Source organism: Ctenopharyngodon idella, chromosome 9 (assembly GCF_019924925.1).
Source record: "Ctenopharyngodon idella isolate HZGC_01 chromosome 9, HZGC01, whole genome shotgun sequence".
In the NCBI taxonomy this organism is placed as follows: Eukaryota; Metazoa; Chordata; class Actinopteri; order Cypriniformes; family Xenocyprididae; genus Ctenopharyngodon; species Ctenopharyngodon idella.
The window spans coordinates 18,082,812-18,098,404 of NC_067228.1; the positions used below are offsets into that span (position 1 = coordinate 18,082,812).

At 37.4% G+C, this 15,593-nt stretch overlaps 1 protein-coding gene across 20 annotated transcripts in view; it reads left to right on the forward strand.

Moving 5' to 3' along the window:
* The window catches only part of caska (calcium/calmodulin-dependent serine protein kinase a), a 172,305-nt gene that overhangs the window by 149,460 nt on the left and 7,252 nt on the right, over window positions 1-15,593 (forward strand). For 10 of the 20 annotated variants that reach the window (XM_051906348.1, XM_051906366.1, XM_051906346.1 and 7 more), the window contains 9 exons: window positions 1,497-1,685; window positions 3,272-3,350; window positions 3,793-3,878; window positions 5,044-5,112; window positions 5,863-5,931; window positions 8,042-8,077; window positions 9,558-9,596; window positions 10,088-10,284; window positions 10,511-10,626. In XM_051906348.1, the coding sequence (XP_051762308.1) occupies window positions 1,497-1,685; window positions 3,272-3,350; window positions 3,793-3,878; window positions 5,044-5,112; window positions 5,863-5,931; window positions 8,042-8,077; window positions 9,558-9,596; window positions 10,088-10,284; window positions 10,511-10,626 (880 nt within the window). The remainder of the gene's footprint in view (window positions 1-1,496; window positions 1,686-3,271; window positions 3,351-3,792; window positions 3,879-5,043; window positions 5,113-5,862; window positions 5,932-8,041; window positions 8,078-9,557; window positions 9,597-10,087; window positions 10,285-10,510; window positions 10,627-15,593) is intronic. The other 10 variants (XM_051906359.1, XM_051906350.1, XM_051906358.1 and 7 more) reach the window with 4 other exon arrangements.

Genomic DNA, 15,593 nt, shown 5'->3' on the forward strand with positions numbered 1-15,593 from the left:
ATATCAGTCTTTGCGATCATTTTCTGTAATCCCCTTCGCTAATCAATTAGATATTCGTTAGTTGTGTTCAGAGCATTATTATCAGCTGGACAAACAACCTCATGACAGATAAAACAGAATTTGCCCTTTGCTCCACACTGACTGACTGTGAGGGTTTAGCTGATTAAAGATTCCTCCACTCCAAACATTGTGTAACTCTTAGAATTGAAAATGTTCTTCCCAGTTGAAAAAGACCATTTCTTGAAACGTTAATATCGCATAATTCTAAAGGTTTACCTTTCAATCGGGGTGGTAGTGAGGGTGAGAATTGTTGGTGAGATTAAAAGTAGAAAGAAATAGGAAAATCTGAATCTTCAAAGAGTGTGAGATAAGTTGGAGACAAATGATGTGTCATGGAACACTGAGCAAGATTAATTTAAAATGATCTGGCATGATCCGGGCTGCAAGGGACTTATTTGGGGGCTTTTTAAAATGTTTTTACTTCCACTTGAACTTAGGGATTTATTATAGAACTGAGAGAAATAAAGAGGGAACAGTTGCTTTTCAGAGGAAAGGAGTCAAATAGAGCTCATGCATGAAAAAACAAGACGTGAGTGAAGTTAGCCTTACTAACTCCGACAGCCAGGTCAAGAGTGTGTGTGTGCGCGGGGGGGCAGAACAGAGATAAAATGAAAGAGAGGAGGGAGGCACCATCAGGTACTAACTGTCCAATTCCAGCATGACCTTGCCCTTGATGCTTTTCTCATAATTGCACATAAGATGGTAGTGTCAGATGAGCCAGCAAGAAAAGAGATAAAGTTTGTGGTGCTTATTATAGTAAACTAAATTTGTACACTACTGTTCAAACTTGCAAGGATGCAATACATTGATCAAATGTGACTGTAGTGTGACTTTTACATTGATACAAAAAAAAAAAAAACCTATACTATTATAATCTAATCTATTAGTATGGTTTACACAAAAATATTAAGCAGCAGAACTGTTTTCAATATTGATAATAGTAAGAAATGTTTCTTGAGCACCAAATCAGCATATTGGAATGATTTCTGGAGGATCATGTGACACTAAAGACTGGAGTAATGCTGAAAATTCAGCTTTGCCATCACAGGAATAAGTTACCTTTTATTTTAAATTGTAATGATATCTCAAAAGATTACTGTGTTTACTGTATTTTTTATTTGATAAAAGACTTCTTTGAAAAAAATGTTACCTAGCCCAAACAACAGTTTTCATTTCATTTCACCAGTGTTCATTTCTCAAGAACACATGAGTGGTGCTTGCACAACATGCCTCCTTGATTGATTACCAAGACATTGCTCTGTGATTGCTAATGTGATCTGAGTGGATTTTAGTGTATCACTATCTGCTTGTTAGTGTGTTTGTTCTGAGTGCTTACTAGCTGGCTGTTTACTAGCTTAGGTACCTCCAGTATAAGTCTATGAGATTTTGTTGTTAGAGTATGTGATCTCTCTCTCTCTCTATCACTTTCTTTCAAGGCCTTACTTCAGACTCATGATGTTGTGGCACATGAGGTGTACAGTGACGAGGCACTGAGGGTCACTCCACCACCTACATCACCATACCTCAACGGAGACTCACCTGAAAGCACGAACGGAGACATGGACATAGAGAATGTCACACGGGTGCGCCTTGTTCAGTTCCAGAAGAACACAGACGAACCAATGGTATGAATGCTCAACTTGTACATGTACACACACTTATATAAACTTAAAGAATTATATGCCTAGCATGAACTTGAGAACAGTTTCTCATATAGTTAGCTATTATAGCAACTCTTTAAACTTTAGCTGTTTTGATCCATTCACTTTCGATGTGTGCAAATGCTAGCTCTGCACATTAAATACAGTTGCAAGAAAAAGTATGTGAACCACTTACAGAATCTGTGAAAATGTTAATAATTTTAACAAAATAAGGGAGATAATACAAAATGCATGTTATTTTTTATTTATTACTGTCCTGAGTATAATATTTTTTATATAAAAGATGTTTACATATAATCCATAAGACAAAAAAATAGCTGAATTTATTAAAATGACCCAGTTCATAAGTATGTGAACCATTGATTCTTAATACTGTGTGTGGTTACCTGGATGATCTACGACTGTTTTTCTGTTTTGTGATGATTGTTCATGAGTCTCTTGTTTGTCCTGAACAGTTAAACTGAGCTCTGTTCTTCAGAAAAATTCTCCAGGTTCTGCAGATTCTTCAATTTTCCAGCATTTTTTGCATATTTGAACCATTTACAACAGTGACTGAATGATTTTGAGATCCATCTTTTCACAGTGAGGACAACTGAGGGACTCAAACACAACTTTTAAAAAAGGTTCAAACATTCACTGATGCTCCAGAAAAAAACATGATGCATTAATAGATGGGGGGTGAAAACATTTGGAATTTGAAGATCAAGGTAAATTGTATTGAATTTGTCTTCCGGGAAACATGCAAGTATCTTCTTTTGCTTAAGAAGGGCAGTACTAAATGAAAAAAAATGATATTCAAGCGAAATAAGAAAAATTTGGACCTCTTCATCCTGTTCAAAAGTTTTCACCCCTGACTCTTAATGCATCGTGTTTCCTTCTGAAGCATCAGTGAATGTTTGAACCTTTTTTAATAGTTGTGTTTGAGTCCCTCAATTGTCCTCCATGTGAAAAGATGGATCTCAAAATCAGTCAGTCATTGCTGGAAACGGTTCAAATATGCAAAAGATGGTGGAAAACTGAAGAATTTTTGGGCCCTGGACATTTTTTTCTGAAGAACAGAGCTCAGTTTAACTGCTCAGAATAAGAATAAGTGACTCATGAACAACCATCACACAACAAAAAAACAGTCATAGATCATACAGATAATGACACACAGTATTAAGAATCAGTGGTTCACAAACTTTTGAACTGGGTCATTTTAATAAATTCAGCTATTTTTTTGTCTTATGGATTATATGTAAACATCATTTATGTAAAATATCTCAGTCAGGACAGTACTAAATAAAAAATAACATGCATTTTGTATGATCTCTCTTTATTTTGTTAAAATTTTGCACATTTTCACAGATTCTTCAAGGGGTTCACATACTTTTTCTTGCCACTGTATCCTGTGTTGAGACACTTGCCGCACATTTTGACACCCTGAGCTGATGTTGTTGTTGATAAAGCTCTCATAGTGGTTACAATTTATTTCCACATTAGTCAGATTTCCTGAAAGCTTGACATTCTCATCAATGTGGCTTCAAATTAGTTTGTGGGCACTGTTTCAGGGCATCACGTTGAAAATGAACGACCTGAACCATTGCATTGTGGCAAGAATAATGCATGGAGGAATGATCCACAGACAAGGTACATGCACCAGATCATTTTTTCTCAAACCCTGGTAGTCTTTAAGACTTCACCCACACTGCTACATACACTGCAGTCTCTCCTATATTTTCATATCTCCATAAACACTTGATGAATTAATAGGAATGAGATGAAACCCATGCTGCTTCAAAACAGACCCCTCAACACACATTTCCACATGGCGAGCTTGAGAGTGTGTGCCATCACCCCGTGAAGGGCAGATTGCACAATCTCTTAGAACTTGGCAGCAGTGTAACACCTGACGTAAAGGCCTTACCCACATGCCAAACACACACGCTATCATCAAGTGTCTCATACGTGCAGCCTGCAGACTGCACAATCTCATGAAGTAAAAGAAGTCAAGATAGAAATTAAATTATGAAGCCTGTAACACTACAGTCATTTATTAACGCATGTAATCTGCCACTTTGTCACAAATCAGGGACTTTACACATTGGAGACGAGATCCGAGAGATCAACGGCATAAGCGTAGCAAATCAAACGGTGGAGCAGCTTCAGAAAATGCTTGTGAGTGGGAACATCATTTGTTTTTAAGCTGTGGTTTCTTTAAAGCAATAGTTTACCCAAACATTTCAATTTTGTTACCATTTACTCACCCCCATGTTGTTTGAACTATGATGGGGTTTTTTCATGGAACACAAATGGAATTATCTAGCAAAATGTCCAGATTGCCAAACCACAACCAGTGACAACTTAAGTTTTTGTTCTTTTTCTAAAGGTTTTCCATTAAACTGTAAGTGCCCTGAAAGGTGGACTTCACATGTTAAATAAGATAAAATACACATGTAATATAACCAAATTTATTTTCATATTAAACTTTGCAACAGACATTTATCACTCAGTTTAGCACTTTCAAATATGAAACATAAAAAAATTATATTAATTAAATTAATGATAAGGGTATTTACTTAAATACTGTACACATGGATCTCACATGCGTTGTCAGTTTGATGGCATTACAGGGTGTTCCAAATGAACGCGTATAGTCAAGTGAAATGAGCTTGTACAGATATTACGTTCTCAGTGAGTAGAGAGCAGTGAACACTGTGTAGGAACCCTGTTGATCTGAACACTGCTTAACACAAAGCTTCTGTTTTCCATTTGTGTTCCTTGGAAGTAAGAAAATCATATAAATTTGGAACAGCATGAAGATGAGTAGATGACAAATTTTCATTTAAGTCTCTTAAACAGGCATTTGACTTTACCTAGGGTGACCATATGTGCCATTTTCCCAGGACGCGTCCTGTCCAGGATTTCTAAATTGCCTAAAATGGCTTGAGCCCTTGCCTCTTTAATCGTGAAAGTGGTCATATCGATATGACCCCGGAACGCGATTTCTACACGGAGGTCTGTGCAAGCCACTGTTCTTATTGACAGTCTTCATGCAATGCATTAAAATGTTCTCGTATTTGCAATGCTTTGACCGTTCTCTGTAGATCCAGCCTTCTCGCAAGCCACGATTGATCGATTATGTATAATGCACGCTATTGGTCAAATTATTTTTCAGTCATTACCTTCCGCAAATATGAAACAAAACCAAAACTGGGACATTTTATGCAACTTAGAAATCCTGGACAGGATGCGTCCTGGGAAAATGGCACATATGGTCACCCTAACTTTACCACCATTGTCCAGACATGATCCAGTAAAAATTATGTTTCTTTATTGACAGCGAGAAATGAGAGGCAGCATCACCTTTAAGATTGTGCCAAGCTACCGCAATCAGCAGTCGTCCTGTGAGGTAACGGCCTCTGTGGCCATTGCACTCTCTTCTGCTCTGTGTCTCTGCCAGTCTCCTCTCTCTGCAGTGCTGTGGTTTGCCTCCGTGGCCTGTCATGGCCTTGTGTGGTGGGGTTTGATTGCCGTGGACTCTTGTGTGACTAACTGCCTGCCTGATGGCTGCGTGTTAACGCTTTTCTCCCCAAAAGCCTCCATCTTGCCGGACCAAAAGGCCCGGTTCAGACACTACCGCACACCAATTTCACAACCAAGATACCGGAACCCTCCCTTACATATTACCAGTTTAGATGTACAATGTGAGAATGTTTCACAGTCTGTTCATAGACAGTGTTGCAGCATTATTCACGATTTATAAAGTGAATCTCTACCGTATTGCTTTCAGAAATATATTTCCCATAACATTCCCCATCCATATCACACGATTCCTTATTTCTAAATACATATTGGCATTAAAGAGGTCAAATTTCACTTGGAGTTCCTTCAAACATTAAATTTCTCAGAGAGCATGTTTACACATAGAAAGTTGTGTTGGCTCCCCCTTCTGGTGGGAAGCTGCAATGCGGCCTGATGTTCACAACATGCTTCCCTTACCTTTGCAACTGTAACATTACAATGCTTTAAAAATGTCCATTTAATAACTTTCATCTCAAGCAAATCTTTTGGTTTCCCTTATATGATGTCCCCAGTTTCCGCAGTGTTGGCTAGTGTCCGTTTGCTCTGCTGTTTCGCTGACCTTTATATCTTATTACAGAAAGAATCCCCCTCCACCTCCAGACAGTCCCCTGCTAATGGCCATTCCAGCATTAACAGTTCTATCTTGGTAAGGATCCCAGGCAAGCTCAAATAAAGACCCCCTTTCCCACCCCACCCCCCCCAACAATCTCCTAATGTTGTTTGTGATTATTTCACCCCGTTCTTGCAATCATACCCTCTTAATTTGCACCAGATGTTATTAAATCTGTTTAATGTCCAGTTTTATGGTATTATTTTGTTTTCCCAGTATTTCTTTATATGTTTCACAAGGAATTTTTGTTTTGACAATCTTAATAAACATAAACACAAAGACTGAACACGAAGACCGTTGATCCATCGAACATAGTTTGCTAGATTCCGTTATCTCAGTTCACAAATTGGTGTGCTCTGTGCTACTGTAACTCACTCTGACTGTCATTGTTAATACTGTTTCTGTAGACACGGTCCCAGGCACACTGTACAGTGGATGTGGGATGTACTATTGCTGTTTGTAATTAAATATTCCTAGTAGTTAATATCAGCGATCTATAATGGCTGACAGTGAGCACAATGATTAAGCCAAACCCTGTGGACGCATGCAAAGGATTCCTAGCATTAATAAAAGCATGCATAATCCTAACAAAATCCAATGAGATCTGCATTAGCACTGTATATGAACTAGGGGTGGGCGATACACAATTAATCTATAGAAATGTTTCAAATAATATAAATTTCCTTATAAATTAAAATTAAATTTTTTATATTATACTGCTGGTAATGACAGAGAAAAGGTTGGATAAAGTTTGGAAAAGTTTTGGAAAGTGGCAGAAGGTTCTATAAAAAATATTCTAAGCAGAAAAAAAATATTTTGAATCTATATTTATTCATATAAATATAAGTATTTAAAAAAAATTCAATATCAATATAAAATGCGTACTGTAATAATAAATATATAACTAACGCATTATTTGATTTTTAATCTTAAAATGAGCAATAAACCTGCCTTTACTTTGGGACATTGTTTCAAGTCTTTATACTAAATGCTTTTTTCAGTAATATTTGAATAAATTCAGTAGGGATGCACCAATACCATTTTTTTTAAGGACCAACTACGAGTACCGATATTTTTTTTCTGGTACTCGCCGATACCGATACTGATGACTATACATTTATTAATTTCTCAATCTTTCTCTCTATTTATTTTTTTATCTTTTGTTGTTTTATTAACATTAATGACAAATATTTAATTAGGCTACGGTCCCTTTAAGACCGAATCCATGGATACTGACACCCAATGTTTACATCCACCTAAGCCATAACCGACTGTATTTATGTGAGATACTCCACATGATGGACATTTTGACAAATATGTGTGCATTTGACCATTCAGTTGCAAGGAGAACTGATAGCGCACTGTCTGAGAGAACTGGGATCGCGCACAAGAAAGAGAGAGCGCACGAGAGAGAGAGTGCTTCTGATCTGTGTCATTCAGCGCGATTCCACCTATCCCGCCTTGACTAATTGATAACGAATTGTGATTGAAAGCATGCAGTTCGCAATGTGTGTGTTGTCATCATTAATGTGTTAATGTTTCCACACCCCTGAGGCTGACATTGTTTCTGCTGCTGCCGTCGGTGTCTCTGTGCACGGAAAAATCTGTCAGTTACGTCACGTGAGGTATCGGTGTTTGGTATCGGGGGTATTTTTACAAGTACATGAGCTTGATATCGGGCCCGATACCGATATCGGTATCGGTGCATCCCTAAAATTCAGTAAATATATTTTTTCAAAATGTATAAGAATAACATGATATAAATGTTTGCTAATATCGCTCATCCCTGATATGGACCCAGTGGGACCCTCTTGGTGTTCTTCATAGAGGAGAGTTAGTCTCCACCTCATGAACATGCTTGAATGGAGTGTGGTGCTGAAGCTGCTTGCTTGCTCCTTGCTTTCTTGTGTGTTGCTGTTCCGAGATTTACCCTCAACAGCCCTTCTTATCTTTTAACATACGCATACACATAAAATGAAGAAACTTTTGTGATCCTCCCTTGTGGAGTTAGCATTGCCTACTCTTAACCAGAGATTTTGTTATGTTATGTTTTGTCTTTTTATTGTTATTGTCTTTCATGAAACAAAGTCTGCCTTTCCTCTGTAAATGGTCAGTCTCTCTTTCACTGCTGGGCTTTGCTTTACAGGACTTGCCATCAACCATCCAGCCAAAAGGACGCCAGGTGAATAGATCATCCCTCAGTCTTAACCTCATCTATTGACTTTTCATACTGCTTTTGTGCTTGAGATTGAATGAACGAGTTAGTGATTCATGGCTATTAACAGCCTGCTTTCTTAATCAGTTTTTGCACTAACACCATTCACTACACTGTATTCGCTGTATAATTGTTGAGCTGCTCTGCAGACAGTCTGATCAGCAGGTTGTAGTGTTATTGCATTGCATTTACACAACAAAAAGTTTGTAAATGCAGAGGTCTTATTAATTCTGTTTTTAGTGACTACTGATTTTTTTTTTTTTTAATACATGTATAATTTTAACATAAATTTTTAATTTTACAAATGGGTTATTCTATGCGTTAGCAACAAACCAGTGATTTTAAATAAATGTAATAAATTAGAATACATTTTATCTGTATTCTTAAAAATTAATAAGTGATTATTCATGGTTTGTGACGAATAACCTCACAGACAGTTGATTACACTTAAAGAGTTAGTTCACCCAAAAATGAAAATTGTCATTAATTACTCACCCTCATATTGTTCCACACCTGAAAGACCTTCGTTCATCTTCAGAACACAAATTAAAATATTTTTGCTGAAATCCGTGAGCTATATGACTGGTTATATGGTGGTTATGTTGCTGTCTATGGACAAGTCATATACCTCTCGGATTTCATCAAAAAATATATTAATTTGTGTTCCGAAGATGAACGAAGGTCTTTCGGGTGTGGAACAGTATGAAGGTGAGTAATTAATGACAGAATTTTCATTTTTGGCTGAACTAATCCTTTAAGGCTGTAACAGCTAAGAGATCAAGATATGAAAATAACAGTTTTCTCAAAAAGACCCAATTTATCCAACTTTTTAGACAGCATGTCAACAATAAAACTTGCTTAAGTTTTATGTTTTTCTAAAATGAGTATATTCACATAAAAGATAAAACACTGGCCCAACTATCATTCTGTCCCTGTTAGACTTTTAGCTTTATTAAAGCTAAAAGCAGTTTCGTGCTTTTCTACTGGCTCTGGGCTACAGAGTGGTGTGTGTATCCTTTCACATCTCAACTAGATTACCCTGTAAATAAACAAGACTGACAAGAATGGGGGATGAAAGAGCTCATCACAATTTGTTCTCTTAATCTCGAGTCCTCACCTTGAGTAATTGTGTCCTAATAGGATAAGAAGTAGAAAGGAAGAGAGGCGATCAGCAGAGGGCGCCATCTGCCAGCACAAGTCCATCTGTGTTGGCTGAAGTGCGTCACTGAGTGCTGGAAATTATCTACTATATTACAAGTGATGATAACACAGTGATGTGAATGACATCTCCACCCTGCTTTGTTCCTTTATGTCGACCCATAACTTTTCCGAATGTTAGTTTTCGTAGCGGCATTCTTCATCTCACCAACCCCTGCTCACAGTGCCATACTAATGCAGCCACAGTGCCATGATATTGCATGATGTTTGTAATACTCTCATGCCCTAGATCTCCAGACCTCCAATCAAGGATAAATTTTCCATCCAGGTAAGATTTCAAAGAATGAGCCCAATCCACTGCTCTGAAAATTTGTTACGTAACCATTTAAGTCCAAATGTAGTAAGGTCTCAAAAACAATTACATCATCACTCCGATTCTTAGAAAATATAACGTTAAGCTCAATTTTTGCAAAACAATATTTATTCTTAAAGGCCCCTTCTAGTCAATCCAATGTCATTTCTTTTTAATGTGGGAGTCACACACCACTCTACTCTCAGACCGTGGTTTGGTACCCAACTGCGCTAAATGTCCAGCGAGGGCTCTGTAACATAACTCACCTTCATACACAGCTTCAGCCAAGCATGTCTCTCATTGCAACCAAAACCTGATCTCCACTTGTACCCTGATGCCCAGTTGTACCTTGACCTCCATATGTATCCTGACCTCCATATGTACCCTGACCTCCTCTATCAGTCAGTCCTTTCCTTTGCACTCTAGGGCTTTTCTGACATCAGCTGATCCATGCCTCTTCTTCTCAGATCTATGTACGGGCACAATTCGAGTATGACCCGGTGAAGGATGACCTCATCCCCTGTAAAGAGGCAGGGATTCGCTTCAGAGTGGGTGACATAATCCAGATTATCAACAAAGATGACCATAACTGGTGGCAGGGCAAACTGGAAAACACCAAGAATGGCACAGCGGGACTGATTCCCTCACCTGAACTCCAGGAGTGGTAAGTTTGGTTCTTTCCTAGAGCAGAATGAGAATCATTTCTTTTATTTGTATAATGGAAATCAGAAGATTGTGATGGGCAGCTGCTGAGGGAGGAGGGAAAGAAGATGCAGTACAATGCAAGCCGCTCTCAATATGATTTTAAAGCACTCAATCATGTACTATCATTAAGGCTAGCAGATATGCTGCGCACTCACCACGTGTTTCTTTTGTTTGTTTTGTTCTAGGCGGGTGGCTTGTATAGCCATGGAGAAAACCAAGCAAGAGCAGCAGGCGAGCTGTACCTGGTTTGGCAAGAAAAAAAAGCAGTACAAAGACAAATACCTAGCAAAGCACAACGCAGGTAGAGTTTCCACTTGGCTTTCTGCTTCTTTTCTCTCTTCATACAGACAACAGCTGATACTGGTCAATCAACTCTCCCTTATTAGTCATCTGCCCTTGTTAACACCAAGAATAATAACTATAAAGATAACCATATAAGTTTCCACACCAGTACATAATAACATGTTGTCTAATACTTTAAATGCTAAAGCTCATTAAAGTTGGGTGGATCTTGATTGGCTGTCAATGTTTTTATTGTTCATCAACTGGACAAAATTGTTCTGATACTGATTCCAATGATATCGTTCCTCTGTGTCATTATCCGTATAAAATTAGAATGATATTTAAAACTTTATTGTTATAGTTATCATTATAGTTATCGTCTGTGATGTGAAAAGCCCTTGATATCGAATAGGCTTCTAAGATGAGTAAGTTTACTGTTTACCAATAGCTTGCAGAGTAGGAAGTGTATTTTGAAAGTTATGCTTCCTACTTGGAAATAGGGTGTCATTGTTGAGATGTGGGAGTATGACGTCACATGAACTTGGCGGCTCCCGGGTACTGTATACAATTAATGATTAATGATAAACATTCATTTTTAAGAACTTTATCTTTAAAGCCTGTTTTGTAAATGTTTGTGGTGTGTAAAACACCATTGGGTCATTATATAAAATGGAGCCTCTTATAGTTTGATACTGTAGTAGGTACATTTTTATTTTAAGCATTATGTCAGTATAGTGTTGTGATGATAATTCCATTGTGCCATCTTAAGCTAAATTAATACATTTTTTATATTAATTATACCATTTTATATTTCATATAAAAAATTATATATTAAAAATCATTTATATAGCTTGACTATATATACAAAAGTATTTTCTAAAGTATGCAGTCAGAACGAATTTTTTAAAGAAATTAATACTTGAAAATTACACTCTCTTAAAAAGAGAATTTAATGCTGATATTTCTACAAATATCCACTATTTAATTATCAGTTGTTTACTATACAGGGTTGACATTTTTAGATTGCCCCTTACTGACAAACATATCAAAACTAGGAGACCCTAATATATGAGAGACCTTGTAAATGACCTTGTAATTTATAATCTTTATTGATAATCATATAGTAGCACTGAAATTGTGATTTTATACATCAATTCTGTTGTCAGATACTCAGAAACATTATTTGATCAGAAGCAAACACTGCGTGGTTAAACACTGTGTGGTTGAGGCCCATCACTAACTCATTCTAGGTGGAACACCATGAGAAAGAATGCATATGTCTATAATTAGTCTCATGTTTATATTAGTTCCTGCTTTTCAGCGAAAGCTGACTTTTGCCCTCATGGGATGGTTGTCAGCAGCTGTTGCTAGAAACATCTCCATTGAATGATTCAGACTGTAGTTCAGAAGCTGTAGGGAGCGTCTGTTCGTGTGTGTGTGTGTGTGTGTGTGTGTGTGTGGTAGTAGGTATGGGCAGGTAACGGGGCCCTGTGCTGTCTGGCTCAAATAACCTGAGGTCCTGACTGCAGCATTTCCACAAATAGCAGGGTGACTTGTGCCAATACATAGCCAACTAGCTGTGTGTCTGATTCTGCCTGCTGTCCCTGACCACACAGTCCCTTAAGAGTGCACCAGAGAGTCTTTCATTTTGCTTTAAGCACCAAAGGGGCTCATTAAAGTCAGCCACAGTGGAAACCTGGGTTGTTATTAAAGATGAGCACACCTGCATGTACAGCACTATGTAACAAGTGTGTGTATGTGTGTGTTCTATGCAAAGACCATGCGTGAGACGCCCATGTTTCCGTAAGAGATTATGGTAAAGGGCCAGGGGAAAGAAAGAGAGAGCGTGTCTTTGCTGTGAGTAACTCATATGTCACTATATGTGTTCATCAGAAGTTCATGTCTTCATCATGGCTTCAGGTCTAAACCAACACACAGATCTCCACTGAAACTGCAGATGTACTGGACACCTGCTCTCAGATGTACTGTGGCTATGCACAAATTTTACAACCTCTATATAAAATGACATTATGAAAGGTGGCAATTATGTGATCTCGTTAGAGGCACGGTGAACCCCGCTGCTTTTAACATCTTATATAAGCAAGTCATTTAGGTCCTACTTCAGTCTGTAATACTAGCTAACATAGGGTCATGTTACCACCTTTGAACACACAAGATGTTAAATGATGCCGTCATTTTGTCAAGATATCCCTGATGGTGTAGAATAGTTTAAAGTTGAGCTTCCTAAAAATGTGGATTTGTTAGTTCAGACTGCAGACAAAGTGACGACGACTCCACTATACATCACAAAGGCAAAAACATGTTCTACACAAGTATGTGAATGCAAACCCTTCTGGCTACACAACATTGTTGCATTATGCAGTGTTTCTGGGAAAAAAGTACACTACCATTCAAAAGGGTTTTTGTTTTTAAAGAAATGAATGCTTTTATTCAGCATTATGAATTATTAATTATAAATAAAAAGTGACTGTAAAACATTCATAATAGATTTATATTTCAAATAAATTCTGTTCTCTTTCTATTCATCAAAGATTCCTGAGAAAATGTATTGTTTTCCACAAACATATTAAGCAGCACAACAGTTTTAAACATTGATTTATATTCATTGACATTTTTATAGAGCACCAAATCAGCATATTAGAATTATTCCTTAAAGGCCCACTAAATTGCGATGGAAAGCGCAGCATTATTTAATGTGTTGATGTAATTTCAACTGAAACAGGAAGACAGGGCGGGACATATCAAACAGCTCCGCCCGTTTTTTAAAATAGCCAGTAGCATTTTGTTTATACCACAGCTCGGCCAGGGCCGTTAAACTCGGTAAAACCTACGTTTCTTTCTAATCTCTAACTGTTTCTCCTCCTAATGCCATCTAGATCACTTGAAAATACAGCATTCTGTGCAGAATTCAAATGGGTCAGATGGCTTTTGTGATCTGAGCCGACTCACGGTCCGCGGATATGATCCACTCTGTGCTCTCGTGTCTCTGGACCAGAGCAGATTGTGCTCACGCTGCGGCAGTTCACGTGACACTAACGCGAAAATGAATTTTCAAATGTTGTCGTTGTTTTAGAACACACCAGCCTATTCATAACCTTAAGGCTAACACATTCATACTAAAAGCTAAAAAACTTACATTTTGATTTCAGGGGGACTTTAAGAATCGAGTGGTGCTGAAGACTGGAATAATGGCTGCTTTGTCATTTGTTTAATACAAAAAAACAGCTATTTAAATTTTTTATAATATTTCACAGTATTACTGTTTAAAGACTTCTTTCGAAAACATTAAAAAGTCTTACAGACCCCAAACTTTTGAACAGTGCTGCATGCTTAGAAAAATTAATGATCAGCATTGAATCTGCATTTGCGTACTTGCATAAAGTGTTTCTGATCTAAGGAGGGCCAATGGTAGATCTCATCAGATCTGGGCTGCTAGAATCGCAATGTTCTCTGAACCCAATCACTTAGGTGATCAAATAGGCTGTGTTCAGCACAGCTCCCTCAGCCAGCAGCGACGGGGAGCACAGATCAGACATAATCCCTCCTGAGCCCAGTGCCCCACTTTAGTGAGTCTGATTTGAGCTCACTCAGCCAGAGAGGCAGGAAATGTGACTCTTCGTGGTATTATGGCCTTTTTTCCAGGTCTTGTCACGAACTCCTCTAGGATTGTTTAATTGTCTTAAACTGTTTTGATTATAGCGGCTTTGTTAGAGTTGTTCTTTGGGCTTTTAATGTGCAGGTTCAGATCAGTTTAGGAAGGGAAATGGGAAGCATATGGTTGGGTATTTTCCAGTAGGAAGCAGGCTTGTCCTTCACAGGGAAAATTTCATCTTTCGGAGACTCAAGACAAAAACAAATCAACATTGCAGCAACAGGCTTATAAAGAATATAGACCTCTATTTAGAGATGGGCATGTCGACAGGCCAGGAAGTGCTTCTCTCAGTTGTGTATGAAAGCAGAAAGGGGCCAGTGATGGCTTAGCTCAATGTGTGTACAATTTTGATGTCCTATTAGCCCCTCCTTGTACTATGGTCCATCCTAGTTATTTCAGCATTGACAAACATGATCTAAATCCACTTTTCATTGTATGGTTAAAAACCTGTTTTTGTTTTATATGACACAGGTTTGTTCAAGCCGCTTGTTTTTCATAATGTTTCATAATGTTACATACATGAATTACATGTAAAATCATGCAGACTTTTAGATCTTCTGTTACTCTTACTCTGTTTTACCTTTACTTTTATGTGTGTTCAAATGATTGGGGTCAGTAAGATTATTATTATTATTATTATTAATTTTTTTCAGCAAGGATGCATTAAATTAATCAAAAGTGCCAGTAAAGACATTTATAAGGTTACAAAAGATTTCTATTTAAAATAAATGCTGTTCCTTTGAACTTTCTATTTATCAAAGAATCCTGAAAAAAAAAATCACAGTTTCCGCAAAAATGTTAAGCAGCACAATAGTTTTCAGCAGTGATAATAATAATAAATGTTTCTTGAGCACCAAATCAGCATATTAGAATGATTTCTGAAGGGTCATGTGACACTGAAGACTGGAGTAATGGCTGAAGAAAATTCAGCTTTCCCATCACAAGAATTAATTACATTTTAAAATGTTTAATACTTGATATACATTAATATATGAATAGTTATTTTAAATTGTAATAATATTTAAACATATTACTGTTTTACGGTTTTACTTTATGATCAAATAATTTCTTGATGAGCATAAGAGACGTCTTCAAAAACATTAAAAAAAAATCATACAGACCCAAAACTTTTGAGTGGTAGTGTATATACAGAAACACTGAAGGAGGTGGGGTGTACCTTTTTGATATGGACCTTTAACCACCTAGCAACATTCTAGCAACCATATAGCAAGGGTATAATGATACACAGCAGTGGTTGAAATCTGTCAGTAGGGATTTTGCTTTACTGGAATATACACTGATGAGCCAAAACA